The sequence below is a fragment of the Diabrotica virgifera genome, chromosome 5 (assembly GCF_917563875.1).
Source record: "Diabrotica virgifera virgifera chromosome 5, PGI_DIABVI_V3a".
Taxonomy (NCBI): domain Eukaryota; kingdom Metazoa; phylum Arthropoda; class Insecta; order Coleoptera; family Chrysomelidae; genus Diabrotica; species Diabrotica virgifera.
Window position 1 is genome coordinate 30,191,272 of NC_065447.1, and position 22,171 is coordinate 30,213,442.

The following is a 22,171-nucleotide window of genomic DNA, read 5'->3' on the forward strand; positions in this document are numbered from 1 at the left end:
AACAAATTAAGTAGTTTGTCAGTTTGACAGTTTGTTTATGTATTGAGAACTGTCAAAGCATATATTTGACTCGCCATTGGTCACTGTGTATATGCCACCTTTATCGCGAATGCCATATCGCGATTCTATTGGTTAAAAGTCTGTATCTTAATGAAAATCAGTATCACAATGAAGTTCATTATGATACAGGTAGTGACATCCTAATTGATATACAGTGATGAGCATGCTAATAACCGGCAAAATAGCTCAAAAGATGGAAAACATAATACATTGCGAAACAAAAAGAGATGAAACTAGTGGAGGTGGAAATTATCGTTATAAGCGTATTAATTAACATTACATTACATAGTTTTCCACCTTTAGACGTATCAGAGGAGTATGACAACTGTCACTGTGACAGTAGAATTTTATAAAATACTCCTGTCACAGACGTCTAAAGGTGGGAAACTATGTATTGTAATGTTAATTAATACGTTTATAATGATAATTTCCACCTCTACTAGTTTCATCTCTTTTTGTTTCGCAATGTATTATGATTTTCATCTTTTGAGCTATGTTGCCGGTTATTAGCATGCTCATCACTGTATTATAGTATGAGAATAGAAAAACTTTATTATGAAATCAGGCGTTAGTTTCTTTATTTATTAAATAAATACATATTTATTCTTCAAATAAATTGACAAGTTTACCTTGCTTTAAATATATCTATAACAAAGAATAATCGTCATTTTAACTTTAAATTATCAAAATTGTACTGAAACACAATAAAAATATAAACAACTAATAAATTTTATTTGACCAATAACTATTCACTGATTTATTTGTATTTGGTGAAACTGGCCTTTACGAGTTTTAGATATTTTTTAATAGAAATGTGAGATACATTTATGTTATGCTACATCTGTCTTAATGTTTATGAACAAAAATCAGGAACAAATCAATAGACATGGATGATAGTGTTCAAGCAGAATAGAATATAAATATAATTGTCTGTTGTTATGAATAAAATATACTGACTACAATGTTTTCAATAATTGGCTTAATGAACAAATTGAATATATGTCTTTTATTCTCCCTTTTAACCCATAAATATATTATATATATAATCGGTTCATAACGTTCTACGACGTCTTCCGATTCCCAATCGCCATTGCTCTCGATCGTAGCACATGTCTTCGTTCAAGCCTCTTTCTCCGATTTCCCTATGGATTCCTTCTATCCAGCTTTTCCTAGGTCTTCCTCTCTTCCGCCGTCCTTTTGGCGCCCATCGTAGCAACCCATAAATATACCTTTAGAATTTTATGTAGACATCTATTTACAAAAACTTGGATTGTATTTACATTTCCGTCAGTTGTTGCCCATGTTTCACTCCCATAAAATAGCACAGTTTTCACGTTACTATTAAATATCCTTATTTTAGTATTTTGGCTGATCAGTGTTGATCTCCATATATTTGCGAGGGTTCCAAAGGCTTGTTGTGCTTTTCGTATTCTCTGTTTAATATCTGCTCCACATTTTGCACTGATTATACTGCCTAGGTAGCAAACTTCTTGACTTCTTGAACCTGTTTTATTTCTTGTTAGTTGATGTATAGTTTGTCACAGTTAGTTACTCCTATTCTCATCCCTACTGTCTTGTTCGTGTTGATTTTAAGACCCATTTCTGCCACTTCTACTATAACAAATGATATTAAATTCTTTCTTGTGTTATACTTTAAAGACAAAACTTTTGAACTATTTTATTTTTTAGAACTTTAAACTCAGTGATATTTCTGACTATGAAGAATCAAACTCTAATCTTCTTAAAAGGTACTGGGTTGGACAAGGATCTCTAGTAGTAAAAGGAGGTGTAGATTTTTCACAAAGTAGGGATCAACCAGAAGAAGAAGCTGAACGATTGAAACAGTTTGGTCTGATGAGGTTAGAAAGGTAAGAATATAAAATAATGAATCTTTATTATATGTAAGAACTAAATATTATCTGACACATGCCTATAAATGTCTGGATTAAAGAACCATTTAGGAATATATATACTTTTAATATACGAGTATATTCAGAACTACTTTTTTTATAGAGGAATATAATGAAAAGGAATATATAAGTATTCTCAAACATGTGTTTATTGCCTTAATATTGGCTGTACTATGATAACAGAAATATTTTAAAGAAAATCCAACTTATTTTAAAGGCAGTATAGCTTAGTTTTTTCTCCTTTCTTCATTCCTAATTCTCAACGAGCATCACTAAGTTTGTCGAATATTTTCTATAAGCATATCATAGTATTACAAATTGAATGGTTTACGAGTAATTTTCACTCCATTATTTTTACTCCTACAGTAAAGCTTTTTTAACCCGGCATTGGTCGCTAGGTAGGTTGTTACGCGAGTGGTCGCGCGTGAGATTTCCTCTCACGTATCCAACTTTTGCCTTTCTTTACAAAATTTTAGAAAAAAGATGAGGTTTCATCAACGATAAAGCCATTTGCTTTAAAAAGACACGACGTTTTTCTGTTTTATTATTATTATTATCCTTATATAAAATGTGACTATCGATGCCGCCAATATTTAACATTGAAAAATATATGGTAAGTGACCATCTACAACTAACCCGTGAAACAGAATATAGGATTTTCATATTATCAACCACATCCACGGCGTCTTTTATTACATCATAATAGGATATTATTTCAGGTTTTAAGGGGAAAAATAAAATTAATTTTTATACACAGTTGGTGACGCCGGTGGTCGCTTGATGAGAGAATCTCTCACATGAAGCGCACTAACTCAACAATATGGTGATACTAAGAAAACTGAGTCACTATCTGAGCGGACGAGTCTATTAGATTGTCGAGGGAGGATAGTTAGGAGACTAGAAGGAACTACAGCGCGTATAATTTCCCAGAAAAAAAGTTGTGCGCAATTTTCTGAAACCGTGAGAGAAAATCTCATATAGCGACCACTGGCGGGTTAAAGGTTTTTTTAAACAGCAGCTCCAAGTAGAGGACAAACTTTATGGAAACAGTACACAGCCCTGTCTTACTTCTTGAAATATATTGTACTAATGTTTAGGATATTATTTATTCATCATAACTTTTGTCGCATAATACAACAGTGAATGGTGTCCAGCCTTAAATGAAGAACTTTAAATGAAGAGATGGATTTAGTTCATAATCCTGCAACATAGCCAATCAAGTTGATACAGATCAAAATAAAAAAATTCCTGGTCCTCAAGTTTAGGGGTTGGGTCGGTAGGTTTGCTTCTCATCACCTAGAAAAAACTATTATTTTTAGCAAAAATTAATGCAAACTGTGATTTTTCAACTCTGCTTTTTATTACACTTTCCATGTGATTTTGTAAGAATCTTAATTAAGTTTCTGAGTGATTCCTGAGGATTCTCTGGTTCTTAATTTGAGCAAATTCTTCAATTCTCTGGTGACATTCATATCCGGACTACATGTCATTTTATTGGTGCCCGTTAGTTAACCCTAGGACCTAAATACCATCTGCTTCGCCTTATAATACAAGGAAAAGTGGAGGGAAAGAGATTGATTGGTCGAAAGAAACTTTCATAGCTGCGTAATATTAGACAATGGTGTGACTGCACAGTAGAAGAATTATTTCGCGCAGCAGCCGATAGAGAGAGATTTCAAGAAATTGTAAACATGATGACGGCCAACGTCTGAATACAGACACGGCACCTAAAGAAGAAGTTAACCCTGAATGGTCTGGAGTCTGGACTGTGTGACGTCGATCGTTATAATGCCGATGTTGCCAGCATAAAGGACAACATCTTGAAGAATGTGTGAAATGTATCTGTCCGTTGTCCAACCCCATAATTTTGGCCCTCACTGTATATTGTTACCGTTATCTATTTATTTTTTATTTGTTGTAGCTATGGATTTCACAAAAATCACTGTTTGGAAGCCTTCGAATATTGCAAAGGTGATGTTGAAGACTCAATATACTTGCTCTACCAAAAATATTTCAATTTTGATGCAGCACCTAAAGAAATCGAACACGGACTATCTAAAAAAGAACTCACAGAGCAAAGGGATGACGAAAAAAGTTCCTTAGAATCAATTTATGAAAAATCATTTAATGTTAAAACTGATGATGTTTGGATTCTGAATTTGAAACTGGAGTATCTCGTAGATATATTTCACAATAAAGAAATCGTAAAAAAGAAACCTGTCGTGAAAGATAAGAGGGAAAAATGCAGGAATTTGCTTAGGGGTAATTGTAAATTTGGTGCCAAGTGTCGGTTTTCACACGAAATAGAACCGAAAGAAGAAAAAAAGGTCAACTCTCATTTAGAAGATTTTACATTTGAGTTGGAATTTCGATTTCCTAGCATTACCCAATATCCCTATGAACCTCCTTTAATATTTTTAAAAACTAACGCAATACTACCTCCCTTAGTCAATCTTCATCTTTGTAAGAGGTTATACGAAGAAGCTAAACTACTAGCCGAAGATGGTATACCTTGTGTATATACAATCACGGAACTTTTACAAAACGAAGAAGAAATAAAACAACACCTCAAGGAAGAAGTAAACTTTTTACATCCAAATCAAAAACTGTTTGCAGAAAAGAAATATATTGAAAAAAGGGAAATAAAACCGAGTCATTATCAAAAAGGTAGCAATAATAGATCCAACAAAAAGTTTTTATCGTTAGAACAATTACAAAAAGACGACAAAAGGGTTGTAGAATCGTTTTACACAAGAATTAAAGACGAAAAGTACAAGAAGATGTTGAATGTTAGGAAAAATCTGCCTGCGTGGAGTTTGCAAAAAGATATTTTGAATAGTATTAATCAGTCACCAGTGATCGTAGTTAGTGGAGAAACGGGATGTGGAAAAAGTACTCAGGTACCCCAATTTATTCTTGACGAATGGATAAAGAATTATGGTAACGACAATAGACATGTAGAGATCGTTTGTACTCAGCCCAGAAGGATATCTGCAATAGGTATGTATGATAAATTTCTTCTTACACCTATAGAATAGAATAGAATAGAAATATGCTTTATTGTCATGAAAAATTTAACCATTTTATAGACAAAGCTTACAAGAATCGTAAATAAGAACAATAACAAATACAATTTACTAAAATGATATAAATCGTCAATATAAATAAAATATAATGAAGTGAAACAAAAACAGTATCTAACAATCTATTGGACAATTTAAAAAATTTGCAAATTGCTTAATTTACTAGTGTAGTAAAGAAAAGAGAGGCGTTCTCACAAACAATTTATTTTACTACTGACGACCGGTTTTGCTGTTTACAATTTATACAGCATCATCAGGTCCGGTTAAAGTAAAATCAAATGCTACAAAACAAAAAACCAGAGTTAGTTAGGTGGTCTGGTTTGAATAAATTTTTAATGATACAGCCAATATCAAAGTACATCTGTCAAAGCATGCACATGAATACCCACATGTACGCGCGCATGGTGTACAATCCTCATACTCACAAACATGCACGCATCCATGTGCAGCGGCAAACTATAGTATGTCAAGTATAAGATATATACTTACTTTCCGGTATAAGGGAAAAAAGTAGTAGTATTCAATATCATACTTTTCATGCACCTTGCTAGAGGGATGGTTGGTGAAGGAAAAGATTTCAATGTAATATATTAACTAAACATCGATGGGGTCTTGAAAGGTTTAGTAGGAAAATACGACATTAAACCGATAATCCAATTTGTTAGTTATATATAGTAATGTTATTTTAATTATATATATGGTGATGTTATCTTATTTATAAATGTAGCTTTTATTATATGATAGTTAGATGTTGTGTTGGTTGTGCGACTTTAGGAAAAATTTTTCGTTTGTGTAATAAATATGATCTGTTTGTGAATATTTATTTTCTCTGTTTAAAAATTGTAGTTGAATATAAAATTGAACAGTAGTAATTTGTTAAAACTTTTTTATATTTAAAAAATATTAAAATTGTCAAAATTAGTCAAAATTTAAAATCATTCATAACTGACTCAGAGTTGAAGCTGTGTTAAGGTAATGCAGTAAGTAAATTAAATTAAATTAAACCAATTGTAATGTGAAGTTATAATTATCTATAGTATAATGAAAAACTATGGAATATCACTAAGAAGTTTAAAAAAGTGAAAATGTAGAAAAAATTTAATAATAAATGAATGATGAAAAAAGCTATGTAAAAACTTTTTTCCTATTGTATAGAAATATTTGTTTAGTTTAATGAATAGTTGTGTAGATCAAAATTTACTTTATTTTAAAAATTTATGGTGAAACATTACCTTTATTGTTGCATTGATGGTTTCTTTATTGGTAAAAAAAGTTTCTTTTGTTTTTTTTAACTTTGATAAACAACACATAACAAAACTTTTGAACAAACACATAGGATAGACAAACAGGAGTTTGGAATTTTGAAAAAGGAAGTTCCAAAATTCCAAACTCCTGGTTGTCTATCCTATGTGTTTGTTCAAAAGTTTTGTTATGTGTTGTTTATCAAAGTTAAAAAAACAAAAGAAACTTTTTTTACCAATAAAGAAACCATCAATGCAACAATAAAGGTAATGTTTCACCATATATTTTTAAATTAAAGTAAATTTTGATCTACACAACTATTCATTAAACTAAACAAATATTTCTATACAATAGGAAAAAAGTTTTTACATAGCTTTTTTCATCATTCATTTATTATTAAATTTTTTCTACATTTTCACTTTTTTAAACTTCTTAGTGATATTCCATAGTTTTTCATTATACTATAGATAATTATAACTTCACATTACAATTGGTTTAATTTAATTTAATTTACTTACTGCATTACCTTAACACAGCTTCAACTCTGAGTCAGTTATGAATGATTTTAAATTTTGACTAATTTTGACAATTTTAATATTTCTTAAATATAAAAAAGTTTTAACAAATTACTACTGTTCAATTTTATATTCAACTACAATTTTTAAACAGAGAAAATAAATATTCACAAACAGATCATATTTATTACACAAACGAACAATTTTTCTCAAAGTCGCACACCCAACACAACATCTAACTATCATATAATAAAAGCTACATTTATAAATAAGATAACATCAACATAGATATAATTAAAATAACATTACTATATATAACTAACAAATTGGATTATCGGTTTAATGTCGTATTTTCCTACTAAACCCTTCAAGACCCCATCGATGTTTAGTTAATATATTACATTGAAATCTTTCCCTTCGCCAACCATCCCTCTAGCAAGGTGCATGAAAAGTATGATATTGAATACTACTACTTTTTTCCCTTATACCGGAAAGTAAGTATATATCTTATACTTGACATACTATAGTTTGCCGCTGCACATGGATGCGTGCATGTTTGTGAGTATGAGGATTGTACACCATGCGCGCGTACATGTGGGTATTCATGTGCATGCTTTGACAGATGTACTTTGATATTGGCTGTATCATTAAAAAATTATTCAAACCAGACCACCTAACTAACTCTGGTTTTTTGTTTTGTAGCATTTGATTTTACTTTAGCCGGACCTGATGATGCTGTATAAATTGTAAACAGCGAAACCGGTCGTCAGTAGTAAAATAAATTGTTTGTGAGAACGTCTCTCTTTTCTTTACTACACTAGTATGGACTCACACATGCAACACATTAATTATTTGCTTAATTTACCTTAAGAAATTTAATAAGTTAAGTTAAGCTGCTGCATATGACACTCAAATATAGATTAAGATTCTACTTATAAATAAGAATACTGTACTTTCTTAGTTATTGGTTAAGAAACTCGGCTATTGAATAATATGGTCTTTCAGATAAATAGGCTTTAGTCATTTTACGGAACTTAGGGAAATATGTTGCTGATTTAAGTTGTAGAGGGAGATGGTTGTAAAGTTTTTTTGCAGAATATAATATAGATTTCTTTACTAACTCACTGGACGGGATCGGTAAATATATGTCAATGGTAGAATTTCTGGTGGAATAGTCATGTCTAATAGGTCTTGCTGGAAAAGGCATGTAGATGTTTACAAATTAAGCAAACAGTTTCTAAAATATATAAAGAAGCTAGTGTTAGAATCCTGTGATCTTTGAAGTAGCTTCTGCAATGTGTTGTTCTTCTGAGGCCAAACAGATATCTTATTGTTTTTTTTTGTAATTTAAAAATAACATCGGTTTTGGCAGCTGTACCAGAACCCCAAAAAGGGAGATCATATCGAAGATGGGACTCGAACAAAGAAAAATATGTTATTTTGGAATACTGAATCCTGGAATACAGAATCGATACTGATCTGGCTGTTATGACGAGGTAAGGGTTGAAGAGCTCCTTTATAGGATAATGCTATTGTTTTATACACGTTAAAAGAGAGTAAATTTGAATCGGAAATTTGGAGTTGCTCCAAGTGATACTGGTATCATCAGCAAAAAGAAAAACTTTTCCCTCGATTTTTAAGCTAGTGATGTCATTAATAAAGATAAGGAAAGTAGAGGACCCAATACTGAACCTTGTGGTACCCCACATACAATATTCTTGAGACTAGAGTCTGTATCATTTGCTCTAACCAGTTGTTTCCTATTATCCAAGTAAGATTGAAACCAGTTCAAAGAAATACCTCGAATTCCATAGAAATCTAGTTTTTTTTTATCAAAATGTCGTGATTTACACATTCAAAAGCGTTGACATAATCACAAAAAACAGTGGCAGTGTGCAGATTATTGTTTAACGCTTGATAAACCTCATGTAGTACAGAAAACATGGCATCTGTGGTACATTTATTATTTAAAAAGCCGAACTGATTTTGTGATAAAATATTGTTATCAACGAGAAAGGACATAAGTGGGGCTTTTATGGAGAGTACCGGTAGTAATGCAGGTAGTAATGCAATAGGTCTATAATTGTAGGCATTTGATTTTTCACCACCCTTATGAAGAGGAATAATGATGGCCGTCTTTAGGCACTCTGGAAATTTACCTTTCTCAAAAGAATTATTAATTAGAGAGATGAGGACTCCCAACACACTGTCTGGGAGATTTGAGAAAATTTTTATGGATAATCTATCGGTACTACAGGAAGATTTGCTTTTGATACTATTGATTGTTTGGATCAGTTCAGATTTATCAACCGGTCTTATAAAGAATGAATTCGAGACATTTCCTGAATTAGGGAGATAGGAAATGGGATCTTGTTGTGACACAATAGTTGATCTTATATTTTTACTCACATTAACAAAGTATTCATTTAGATTTTCTGGGTCTGGAAGGGAGAATGTTTGAGCTGTGTGAGTTTTATTTCGAAGATCGTTTATTATGGACCAAGTTTCTTTTGCAACACTTTTAGAGCTTCTCAGAAGATTTTGATACTACAATTTTTTAGCTGATTTTATAAGTTTTAAGTAGATTGCCCTGTACTTGGTGATATATTCAGTAACAGAGACGTTGGTAGTAAATTTCTTGATGTACAGTAGTGAACGCATATTTTTGGCTGATATGCGGACACCTTTGTTAGTCCAGGGTTTGTGATTTTTGGCTTAATTGTGATTAAAGGAAATGCTTTATTGAAGATACAGACAAGCTTATTCAAAAAGTCACTGAAATTATTATCGACGTTCATAGAAGGAAAGGGCCACTCAGAGGTTAAGCATAAATTTTGGAATTTACGAAAGTTTCGAGCGGAAAAAATCCTGCCTAAACGTCGAGTTTTCGAAGAGGGCTTGCTAAAGATGTTAAACTTCGTATAAACCGCTTCATGATCAGATAGTCCCGCATTAACAGTTGTAGCGCTGAGACAATATAATCAATTATGGTAGATGAAGTTTTTGTAATCCTTGTAGGAGAATTAATGTGCATTGTTAGACCATACGATTCAAATATGTTGACCAGGGATATTTGTGTAGCACAAGCAGCAGCATAATTAATGTTAAAGTCCCCGCATAAAATTTTTCTGCTTTTATGGGGCAGGTAATCTAACAAATTAAGCACGTTCTGAAAAAATAGTTCCACGGAAGAGTCAGGTGATCTATAAATGCAAATAATATAAATGTTAAGGTTCTTACTGTAAAATAAGGAAAACTCAAAGAATGCTTCGCTTAATAGAAAATCATATTTTGTTACCAATGAAAAATCATTATTTGTAGAAAGAATTAGGGTGCCTCCATGCGCTGAACTTGGACGATCGTACCTAGCAATAGTGGAATATTTTTCTTCAAAAAAAAAAGCTCGTTGACTTCAAGACAGTGCTCAGTAACCGCAACTATCGGAGGAAACCCTAATTCCTCTAGAAATAGAAATAATTCATCAGTTATATATCATATAGAACGAATATTAATCAGAACCATGCATCAGAACCACCTCACCCATTTTAACACGTTGTTTGTATTACGTTTCTCTATGTTTTCCTAGAAAGCCATATGGATTCATCGATAATTCTTTGCCTTAGCTCTGCAAAACTCGACTTGATAAACTCTACTTTTCAAGTATCTCAAATAAAAATAAGCTTTAAGAGTTAAATCGTGTGAACCAGCAGGCCATTCAATACTACCTAATCTATCAGTCCTTAGTCCGGGAAATCTCTTTCTTTCTCCTATGGCGCTACAGCCCAAGTCGAGCCCTGGCCTCCCCTAGCACCCGCCTCCAAGTATCTCTGTTTCTGGCTGCTCTCCTCCAGTTGTCCACCCTCAATGTCTCTTTAGCATCTGTTCTCACTTCGTCTATCCACCTCTTCCTTGGTTTTCCTACTGGCCGACGTCCCACCATAGTTCCTCTAAGCGTTCTGCTAGGTGTTCTGTCGTTATCCATTCTTATAAGGTGACCTGCCCAGCGCAATCTTTGTATTTTTTCATAATTTGCTATAGAGGGTTGTCTGTAATATTGGTATAGCTCGTGGTTGAACATTATTCTCCATATACCATTGTCACAAATGGGTCCCAGTATCCTCCTTAATATCTTTCTTTCAAAAGTATTAATAAGGTTTATTGTTTATTGTCTTTTCTGTCATGATCCACGTTTCTACACCATATGTTGCTATTGGCCGTATGATGGTTTTTATATATTTTGAACTTAACTTCCCTAGGGATGTCTTTGGAACCAAACACCTGCGACAGAGAGAAGTATGCTTTGTTAGCAAGCATTATCCGTTTCCGTATTTCTTCCTTCTCGTTGCCATTCTTTGTTATCTGTACACCCAAGTATGTGAGCTGTTGTACTATTGCTATTCGCGGTGTGCAAGTACTTGGAAGGGATACGCGAAACGATCGTATGCGAATAGCGAAGAAAAATTGCAATTTTCTTAAATAATTCATATTGTCAATGAAATTGTCAAATTGACGTACATTTCATACCTATTGTCATTTAAGAAGAAAAATTACATATTGCTCCACAATGACAACCACAGATGACTGGCGTCATCTGGCAATTGAAAGATGAAGTTTTTCAATCCTAAAAGCAACATTAATAATATTGAAAATATTAAAAATATTACTAAAATATTTTTAAATTGAAAAACTTATTGGTACATTTTCCTGGTGACACCTCCAAGGCTTCTACAATTTGCAAGCCAAATGGATGCTGCAGTGAAGACAAAGGGAAGGAATTCTACACTATGCAATTCACATCCCTAGTACCTACCCTATTTGTTTCAGTTGCAATGTGTGAGAAAATCTCTCGGTGCTGGTCAGTTAGAATATGGAGAACAAGCCTGCGCTCTCTCCGATGAGATTCCAATAAGAATCGAAAATCGCGATTCAGAGAGCTGGATTGCACTCCGTATTCTAATTGAAAAGTAAGATTGTTTTGCCTTCGCATAAACTAGGTGCATTTTCCGTTGGAACTTTACCAAGCTGTAGACGGGGGATGTGAATTGCATAGTGTAGAATTCCTTCCCTTTGTCTTCACTGCAGCATCCATTTGGCTTGCAAATTGTAGAAGCCTTGGAGGTGTCACCAGGAAAATGTACCAATAAGTTTTTCAGTTTAAAAATCTTTTAGTAATATTTTTAATATTTTCAATATTATTAATGTTGCTTTTAGGATTGAAAAACTTCATCTTTGTAAATTTAATTAATTGTATTTTGCTTGCAGTACTGCATTTTAATAACTAATTTTATTTACTACATACAATTATTTACATTTTAATAACATAACCTAAATCTTATTTTTTCTTCTTATTATTTTTTTTGGACTATGGCCTTGACAATTATCCAGTAACCAGGACCATATGATTGGCCAATATAATTAAGTGCGAATAAAAGTGCAGAGCGTAGAAAAAAAGGTGTCGCTTTTCCGAACTTGCACGGTCCCAATATTAGCGTCGTTTATTGTTAAATTCTGCAAGTTTCGATGATTCCTTGCTTGTGTTAGGGATTTAGTTTTATCAATGTTGACGGCTAGTTCAAGCTCCTCATATAGTGCTGTGACGTCTCTTGCGGTTCTTCCTAGACTAGAATCTGCTTAGACTTATTAAACAATAATTTTTTTGGGTTTATGGGCATTTTTCTGATGACATTTCATACATACACTCACCGGCACAAAATTCCGCCACCCAAAAATTTTTATTCAGTTTGACAATCTATAACTTTCTTATTTGTACTCCGATTTTCGAGATTCTTGCATCAGTTTGTAGGTATATGTATTGATGTCGTTTGTTATTATTCCGGTAACAATTTTTTTCCTTAGATGACATTATACGGGGGTGAATCGAAGCGTTGTATTTTCTCCTACCTTTAAAAAATTCTGTGGAAAAATTGGAGGGCTGATTTTGTTTCATACTCCTTTTGTATTATCCGGGAGGTATCATTAAGGTTTTGTTTTTTTTTAATTATCCGATTATCTCTTTTCTTATAAGAGCTGTAAATAAAAACACTGCTTTGATGATTGTTTTAATTAAAAATATCAAACGCACTAAAATTAACAGAACAAAACAGAATTAACAACAAAACAAAACAATTCGATAGTGGGTATGTCTACTGTCTACCTCTTGCAGCAACGACTGCTCGCAATCTGTTTGGCATCGAATAAAGATGTGTTATCCTTGCCTGGGGAATAGCCCGATATTCCTCTACCAGGGCTATAACTGTACAAAATTTTCTGGAGGCCTAGGATGATGGCGAATAGCTTTTTTTAATTCATCCCATAAATGCTCAATAGGATTGAGATCTGGGCTGAATGCGGGCCATTCTAATCTTATCAATCCAACCTCTATTTTATGAGTCCATCAGTGTTTTTATTTACAAAAAATGGTACGGCTCTTACAAGAAAAGAGATATTCGGATAATTCAAAACACACATATGACAGGACTATGAAACAAAATCAGTTCTTCCATTTTTCCACAGAATTTTTTAAATTTAGGAGAAAATACAACGCTTCTACTCACCCATGTATTATGCCATGCAAGCAAAATTTTTGTTTTACTGGAATAATACCAAACGATGTCAACAGATGTACCTACAAACTGGTGCAAGAATCTTAAAAATCGGAGCACAAATAATAAAGTTATAAATTGTCAAAATTAATCAAAAATTTTGGGTGGCGGAATTTTTGTTTTTGTTCTACCTGTTCGATTGCGATCTTTTACTCATCCAGATTCCTCAAAATGCTTTACAATTTCTTGGACCATCGCCTTATGGATAGGATAATGATTTGGGAAAGTATCGTTGAACAAGTTGGCTACTTCACTATAAGATCTTTTTCCATCGCCGTAGCTCTAAAACAGTAATTCGCTCTTTTTCATTGAAATCCATCTTTATTGCTTTTAAAAACCAATAAAGATGGGTTTTAGAACTTTTAAAACCAGGGATAAATTTCTGTAAGATCAATTAATATAGTTTCTTTTAATTTTATTGTAGTAAAGAAAAGAGAGACGTTCTCACAAACAATTTATTTTACAACTGACGACCGGTTTCGCTGTCTACAATATTCACAGCATCTTCAGGTCACGGTAAAAGTAAAATTAAATGCTACAAATAACAAAAAAAGAATGTGTGTGTACTTTGTACGCACGTAAGAAGTTATACTTCTATTACATATTATGTGATTTTAACGAAATTGATATAATGTACTTTAAACAGTTTATTTATATTTTATTTAAATATTAAACTAATTTTAATACTTACTACTTTCCAAAAATTTTTATTAAGACAATACCAAAAATTTATAAAAATAAAAGAATAGAACGCACACAAACACATTGAAAAATGCCACAAAGAAAAAATTATTTCTGAACGATAATAATTGTTAAAATTTTAAATACGCATTTTCTAAAAAAAATATATATAATAAATATACTTACAATCATAAAATGCATAAAAAAAAATTAAAATTTGCATCGGGATTCGAACCCGCGAATTTGGGGACGCTTTGATTCGTAATCGAAGCCTAGACTCACTCATCCAATTACTCATTATTTGTCATGCGGAAAAATAGATCAACTGAACGTTTTACTGTTTGACAGTTATTCTGAATTTAAATCAAATTATGTAGTTTGATTTTTGTGGAAGAAAATATTAAAATATAACAAAACAGTAAGAAAACAATATATTAGATGAAGATTGGTAGAACTTTTGTTGGTAATCAAATTAAGCATGTAAATCAAAGCATTACATGCCTACTAGATAAATAAATCTACGCCAAAAAATCATAATTTAAAAATAAAAATCGGACCTAATTTCGGATTTCTCTCTAAAATCCCCATTCTTGAGAAAATAAATTTATTCCAACCTAATCCAAATGTATAATTACAATATGATTATAATAAAAACTACTTACCAAATTAGAATGAGTCCTTGTCCAAAATGGTCCAAAAGTCCAAAAATATATATGAAAACTATTTAAAAAGGCAGTATAAGTATTAACTAACTTTTGTTTGTTGTTTCTTTTGACACAAATTTCAAAACGCAACAACCATAAATAATCAAACCACAGCTTTGCCACAGCCGACATATTGAATAATTTTTGACATGTCATTTGAACATCCAATTAGAACAAAGTTATAATGCGCATGCGCCGGGATCGTAGGTTTTAACATATAAAAATTCACCCTCATACCGAGCGTAAAGAAGTATAACTTCAAAAACCAGAGTTAGTTAAGTGGTCTGGTTGAAATCAAAGGGTAATTAATTATCAAGCCAATATTAAAGTATATACATATATTTATGCATACATATAAATACTAACATGTACGTAAATATGGTTTACAACCCTCACACTCACATCATTTTTTAATTTTATGTTTGCAGGCGTGGCGGAAAGAGTGGCCGATGAAAGGGTCGACAAAATAGGAAACACTGTCGGTTATCAAATAAGGTTAGAAAGCAAAATGTCTTCCAGTACCAGGCTAAGTTTTTGTACCACAGGAATATTGCTAAGGAGATTAGAAGGTGAACCGACATTACCGAATGTTACCCATATAATAGTTGATGAAGTTCACGAACGTAGTGAAGAAAGGTAAACAAAATTAGTTACATATAGTTTTTACCTTGATAATTTATTGTTCTACCAACAATTATCTACTTTTCTAGCCCTTTTATTGCTGACGAAATATACCTAACGCGACCTGGCTGCTAACTCAATTGTGTTTTGGTCGAGATGGCCCTAGAATTGCTTCATCCATAATATGAATTTAAACCATATATACAGTGATGAGCGCACTAATAACCGGCAAAATAGCGCAAAAGATAGAAAACATATTAAGTTGTGAGGTAAAACGAGATGAACTTAGTGGAGGTGTTAAATTTAGCGATAGTAACTTATAGATTGTCATTATATTGATTGTTTCCCACCTTTAGACGTATCGGACGAGTTTGAGAAATGCCACTGTCACAGTGACAATTTTAGTTGACATACTCCTCTAATACGTCTAAAGGTGGGAAACAATCAATATAATGTCAATCTATAAGTTACTATCGCTAAATTTAACACCTCTACTAGGTTCATCTCGTTTTAACTCACAATTTAATATGTTTTCCATCTTTTACGCTATTTTGCCGGTTATTAGCGCGCTCATCACTGTATAATACCTACAGTCGGAAAAATGAAATAATACCCATGAACGATCACATCAATCACTTATTTTGTATTTCCTATCTTTTTCTATAAAAAACGTTTGTTATTTATAGAAAAATACAGCAAATACCAAATAAGTTATTGATGTGATCGTTCATGGGTATTCTTTCACTTTTCCGACTGTAGTAGATTAGGCGAGGTATTAGTATGGTATAGTTAGACCCAAACCCAGACATCCAAAGTGAAAGTTATCCTCCAACACCAAATTGTTCTATATGGTCCACATAATGTTCAGAAAAAAGTCACACCATTTTGAGCGTCGGGTTTGGGGGGAGAGGGGGAGAAATCTGCAAATTCGTAGTTTTTTACGTTTTTCGTCAATATTTCTAAAACTAAGCGGTTTAGCATGAACAACCCTCTACACAAAATTGTTCTACATTAAATTTGAAATAAAAAAGGCCCTATGCATAACCCTTCTAAAATGAACGGCTCCAAAGTTACGGAGGTAAATAGTATAGTATAATTGGTCCAAAAAAAGGCCTAACCCAGACATCCAAAGTAAAAGTTTTCCTTCAACACCAAATTGTTCTATATGGTCCACATATTGTTCAGTAAAAAGTTACACCATTTTGAGCGTCCGGTTTGGGGGGGATATGGGGGAGAAGTCGATAAACTAGTAGTTTGTTTTACGTTTTTCGTCAATATTTGTTTTCGTCAACAAGGAATGTTCTATAGAAAAATGTTCTACATAAAATTTAAAACAAAAAAGGTTCGATACATAATTGTTATAAAATCAACGGTTCCAGAGTTACGGAGGGTGAAAAGTGGAGGTTTTCGATACTTTTTATACTTACCGATTTCTCCCCCCCCTTCCTTCCCCAAACCCAACGCTCGAAATGGTGTGACTTTTTTCTGAACATTATGTGGACCATATAGAATAGTTTGGTGTTGGAGGATAACTTTCACTTTGGATGTCTGGGTTTTTGGTACAGTTATATCATAAATATGGCCCAAAAAATATAAAAAGTATCGAAAACCTCGACTTTTCGCCCTCCGTAACTCTGTAACCGTTAATTTTAAAACAATTATGTATAGAACATTTTTTGTTTTGAATTTCATGTAGAGAATTTTTGTATATAACATTGTTTACGCTAAAGCATAGTTTTAGAAATATTGACAAGAAACGTAAAAAAACTACTAATTTACCGACTTCTCTCCCATCTCCCTCCCAAACCGGACGCTCAAAATGGTTTAACTTTTTATTGAACAATATGTGGACCATATAGAACATTTTGGTGTTGGAGGAAAACTTTTACTTTGGATGTTTGGGTTGGGCCTTTTTTTGGACCAGTTATACTATACTACCTCCGTATCTTTGGAACCATTCATTTTAGAAAGATTATGTATAGGGCCTTTTTTATTTCAAATTTAATGTAGAACAATTTTCTATAGAGGGTTATTCATGCTAAACCGCATAGTTTTAGAAATATTTACGAAAAACTTAAAAAACTAAGAATTTACCGATTTCTCCCCCCTCTCCCCCACAAACCCGACGCTCAAAATAGTGTGACTTTTTTCTGGACATTGTGTGGACCATATAGAACAATTCGGTGTTGAAGGATAACTTTCACTTTGGATGTCTGGGTTATGCCATCTTTTGGATCAACTATACTATACTGTATGGGCCGCTCTGTGCATCGAGGTGTAACGCCAATATTAAGGATTGAGTGGTCTAGCCATCTTTTTCTGTCACATGCGCGGAATTGCTTGGTTCAAAGAGATAGATAGACCACCGATCGACTGTTTCCGCGTTACGCTTTTTTGCTCAGTATGCCTTGTCTACCCTTAATATGTCTCTGATTTAAACTGCCGTTATAAATAAAAAACACTTATGTTTTATAAAACACTTTTATCTACGGACCTACTCAATAGAAGTCTGACAATGTTAGATTTCCTTTATGCATATCTGCATAAAGGAGCCTGAAGACCCCTTTATGACTGAAAAAGTCATGCGCATTCGACAGTAGTAACGGTTGGACGTCTTTAGACGTCATCAGCATTCAAAGGGCTAGTTGACTGGAAGAGGCTTTGTCTATCTTGTATCTTATTGTATATATTTTTGGATTTAGATTTCCTGTTTCCTCCACTACTGGCCGCTTTAACCGCTATTAACATCTATCCTGTTTTAGCGCTAACACATACGGGGCGGCGTACGTCGACTGAACCCCTGCTGAGATGTCGAAAGCGACTCATCCCTTACTATACTTTGATGCAGTGACACACACCAGGAGCTCTTAAAATTTTCGTAGCAGCGGCGTTACCGCGACCCACCCTAGAAATCATATGCCGCCAGTCGGTTTTACGACTTCGACGGCATATCATATATGCGTGTATCGTGGTACAACACAGACGTTTGAGCTGTTTTCTAGCGAATTTTGTTGTGAGTGTTGCCAAATCTTGTTTAATGACGGAAATTACAGAACTATATTTTTACTTGAATTTTTTACTCCCATATCAAATTATTTTTATATGGTACTCATTGTTTTTTAAACTTTTTAATCTGATAGCTTAAAGGGCAACTTAATTAGGTACATTTCTATCTGAAAAAAAAGTAATCTACTAAATAAATTACTTTTCAAACTCTTTGAACCTAATTTCACAAACAGTCGAACAGAATTTTCAAATCTGTAACCACTGACCAGTTTGACTTGACTTGAGTTATTTGTCAGAAGGATTGACTTTAATAAAAATAAAATTATTGACTCCATAAAAATAAAGATAAAAAACAGTTATCTTACCTTATTTATTATTTTATTTATTATGCTCTACAGGCCTTGTATTTACAATTTTACATGATACAGTTTATACTAATAACTTATAAATATAATTTTATTTGATGTCTATTATGTAAACATTGCTGAACTATGGTTCTCCACTATATCCTATTTTTCGCCTTCTCTTTCCTGTGTATAATTTCCATCGATACTATATATTCCTGAAACTTTCTTGCAGTCTTTTTCTTGGTCTACCTCGTCTCCTAGTCCTAATTGGTCTTCGTAGCAGTACCATCTTTGGCATTCTTTCCTTATTCATCCCCTTGACATGACCTGCCCACCTGATTCTTTATGACTTTGTGTATCTTGTTATACTTGTAAAGCATCCTTAATTCTTGATTGGTGCTTCTATGCCAGCCGTCTTCTGTATCTGTATTCCTTCCCCTGAAAATAGCTCTTAGTACGTTCCGTTCTTAACTCTCGATCATTTCTTCTTCTGTTTTATTTATCACCCATGTCTCACATTCGTAGGTGACTGTTGCTCTTATTACGGTTTTGTATATTCTGGTTTTCGTCTTTCTCGATACGTACTTTGACTTTATTTTGAATAATTTTTTGTTAATATTAATTTGTGAAACATCATTTCCCAATTAATGGGGTATAATAAAGGGGCATCAATTTAACACCTGTATTTGCTCAGTGGCGTACCATAGAATGGACAGCCTCTTAGCGTTATAAATAGTTTTTCGTGGTGATATGCTTTCCCTCATAACGGTGTTATTTCTTGAACATGGCTCTTTAATACTGACTACTAACTCCTGAAAAGATTTTTTAGACATTCTTGTAAAATTAAAAAACTTCTCTGGGCCTTTATTATATTAATTTCGTTATATAATGTGTAAAAAATTCCTTATACTTTCGTTCCTTTATGACAGAATGTATCCAATATTAGCGTTCTTTTTATAATCTAAGGTAGAGTAAACTTGCATTTATTACAAAAGACAAATCGTCATAACTTTCAGACATCGTATCGTACAGCAGCCAACACGCGACTAAATTTGGCAACAACGAAATACAAATACATTAAATCGTAGCATAGCTGCCGCTGTTACACCGCGCCATGTGTTTAAAGGATCCCCCAAACCAACGCGAAACTTTCGCAACCGCAACCTACGCGGAATCGCGGCGAATCGATAGGCACGGCGGATTATGAACGTGTTCAGACCACTTTGCGCGGAATCCGCAACGGTCGCGGCAGAACAGCGTTCCTTTCATGAAACGCTGCATGCACGGTTTTTCCGCTACCGTTGTAGTTTCGCGTGTTTTAAAATGGTTGTTACAGTAAAACTCATTGAAATTGTTAAACAATATCCTATAATATATGATTTAACGGACGAAGATTATAAAAATATAAGAAAAAAGGATAAAGTCTGGAATAGTATAGGGTCAGAATTAGGAGAAAATGATAAGTTTTCATTATATATTATAATATTATTAATTTGCGTGCATAGAGATTACGCCCACTTAAAAATTTGGTCATTTTTGATGTCTTGTATTTCCTAAACCTGTTGGCCGATTTAAAAATATAATTTGTTCACATTTGTATGGCGAATAGTCGCGTCGGCTTTCGCGTCAATATGGGGAACCCTTGTCCGCTACCGCTCCGCCTGCGAATATTCCGCTACGGAAAATTCGCGTCGCAAAACTTTCGCGTCGGTTTGGGGGATCCTTTTTAAACTGCATCGACGTCGACGTCGACTCGACGCGCGCTGCCTGGCGTGTCCTTGCTCTTATAGTATGCCTCTGAAGATCAACACTTCGTACCATCTGTACGAAAAACACTTATTTCTGTATTCAAAATTCAATGTTGGCGGAATTATATGAAATTATTGTAATTTTAAAACCATTCTATTCATTTAAATTTTATTTCATTTGAATGACATTACTTATATTTTCCATAAGTTATGGTTACCTTAACATGATATTCAGTCATAAATATACAGTCACATAAAAGTCACAGGTTACCTACCACAATGTAACGTAATAGTAACTTTACACCATTTAAAGGGTTTTTATCCGAATATTTTTAGTAGCTTAAGCATGTAGGTATACCTTGTAAGTATCAAACCACATGTTGCTTAAACCTTAGTCAAAATTTAAGTTTTCCGTTTTCTTTGAAGTGGTTGTAGTTATTCTAGGTAAGCAGCACTAAAGATGGACTTATCACTCCGGCAACATTCTGTGGTGTAGCTCAAAAGGGTCTTTTTAATAAATATTCCGCTTTTAAAGGATTTTTAAATACATTTTTGTGATTGATGGTATACAGCCGGCTACAGGATATGGATTTTGTAATGAATTGTTTTTATACGTTTTAGCGATTTTCTCCTTTTGATCTTGAAAGAACTTCTTCAAATTCGTCCAGATCTAAAAGTTATCTTAATGAGTGCAACTGTAAACGCTTCCTTATTCTCCCAGTACTTTGGTGATATTCCGGTGATTGATATCCCTGGAAGAACTTTTCCAGTAGAGCAATACTTTCTAGAAGACATTTTGGAAACGACTGGATATGTCATGGAAGATGGTTCGGAGTATTGCAGAAAGTTGAAAAAAGACGAAGACTATTTGGAAATAATGATGAGCGCCAATGAAGTTGGTTATAGTAATCAGAAGCCCAGGGATAATGTTAAGGATGAAAGTTTAAACGCAATTCAGGTTATGGCTAGGTATCAAGGTAAGTACTCTTCACCTAATTATTAACGATTCTACCCCTTAGCGAGCGGGTTATTATGCACATAGTACTTTGAAGTTTAGCAAGAGATTGACCCCAGATGAGATAAAGAGATGCCATTAGAAGGATAGGAGGGACACACTGGAAACAGAAAGCACAAAACAGAATCGAATGGAGGAAACTGGGGAAGTCTATGTTCAACATTGGACAAATTAAAGAACAAAAGAAGAAGAAGAGACTTTCAGTTGGGTATCGATGTACCGTGTGTAAGGGCTGTTTATTCATATGAAAACACAATTTTCCGCTACAGAATACACGTGAGATCGATATCATCATCATCATCATGGCTTATTCACTCCTGGAGGAGTGTTTGCCGCCCTTTTGGGCTCTCTGATTCATTTGTTGCGGAAAATCAGTCCGCTGTTGTCTTTTATTATTATAGCAGCGTGTGTCTCTGGTCCTGTCTGCAATTTTACTCCATTCTTTCCGGTCCTTACAACGCTCCTTCCAGTTGTAGATTCTCAGCTTCTTTATGTCTCCTAAGACTTAATCTCTCCATCTTGTTTTGATATTCCACGTTCCTATTCTTATTTTTCTGTTTTTGTTTCTCATTTTATTTTCTTTTTGTTTTGTTTTTGCGTCTTTTCTTACAAAACATTTTTATGTACGTATTCATTG

The 22,171-nt window shown here is 33.5% G+C and overlaps 1 protein-coding gene across 2 annotated transcripts in view; it reads left to right on the forward strand.

Moving 5' to 3' along the window:
- LOC114334859 (putative ATP-dependent RNA helicase DHX57) overlaps window positions 1–22,171 on the forward strand; it is a 72,754-nt gene that overhangs the window by 3,219 nt on the left and 47,364 nt on the right. For both annotated transcript variants that reach the window (XM_050651344.1, XM_028284975.2), the window contains exons 3-6: window positions 1,750–1,928; window positions 3,892–4,970; window positions 15,226–15,433; window positions 21,141–21,496. In XM_050651344.1, the coding sequence (XP_050507301.1) occupies window positions 1,750–1,928; window positions 3,892–4,970; window positions 15,226–15,433; window positions 21,141–21,496 (1,822 nt within the window). The remainder of the gene's footprint in view (window positions 1–1,749; window positions 1,929–3,891; window positions 4,971–15,225; window positions 15,434–21,140; window positions 21,497–22,171) is intronic.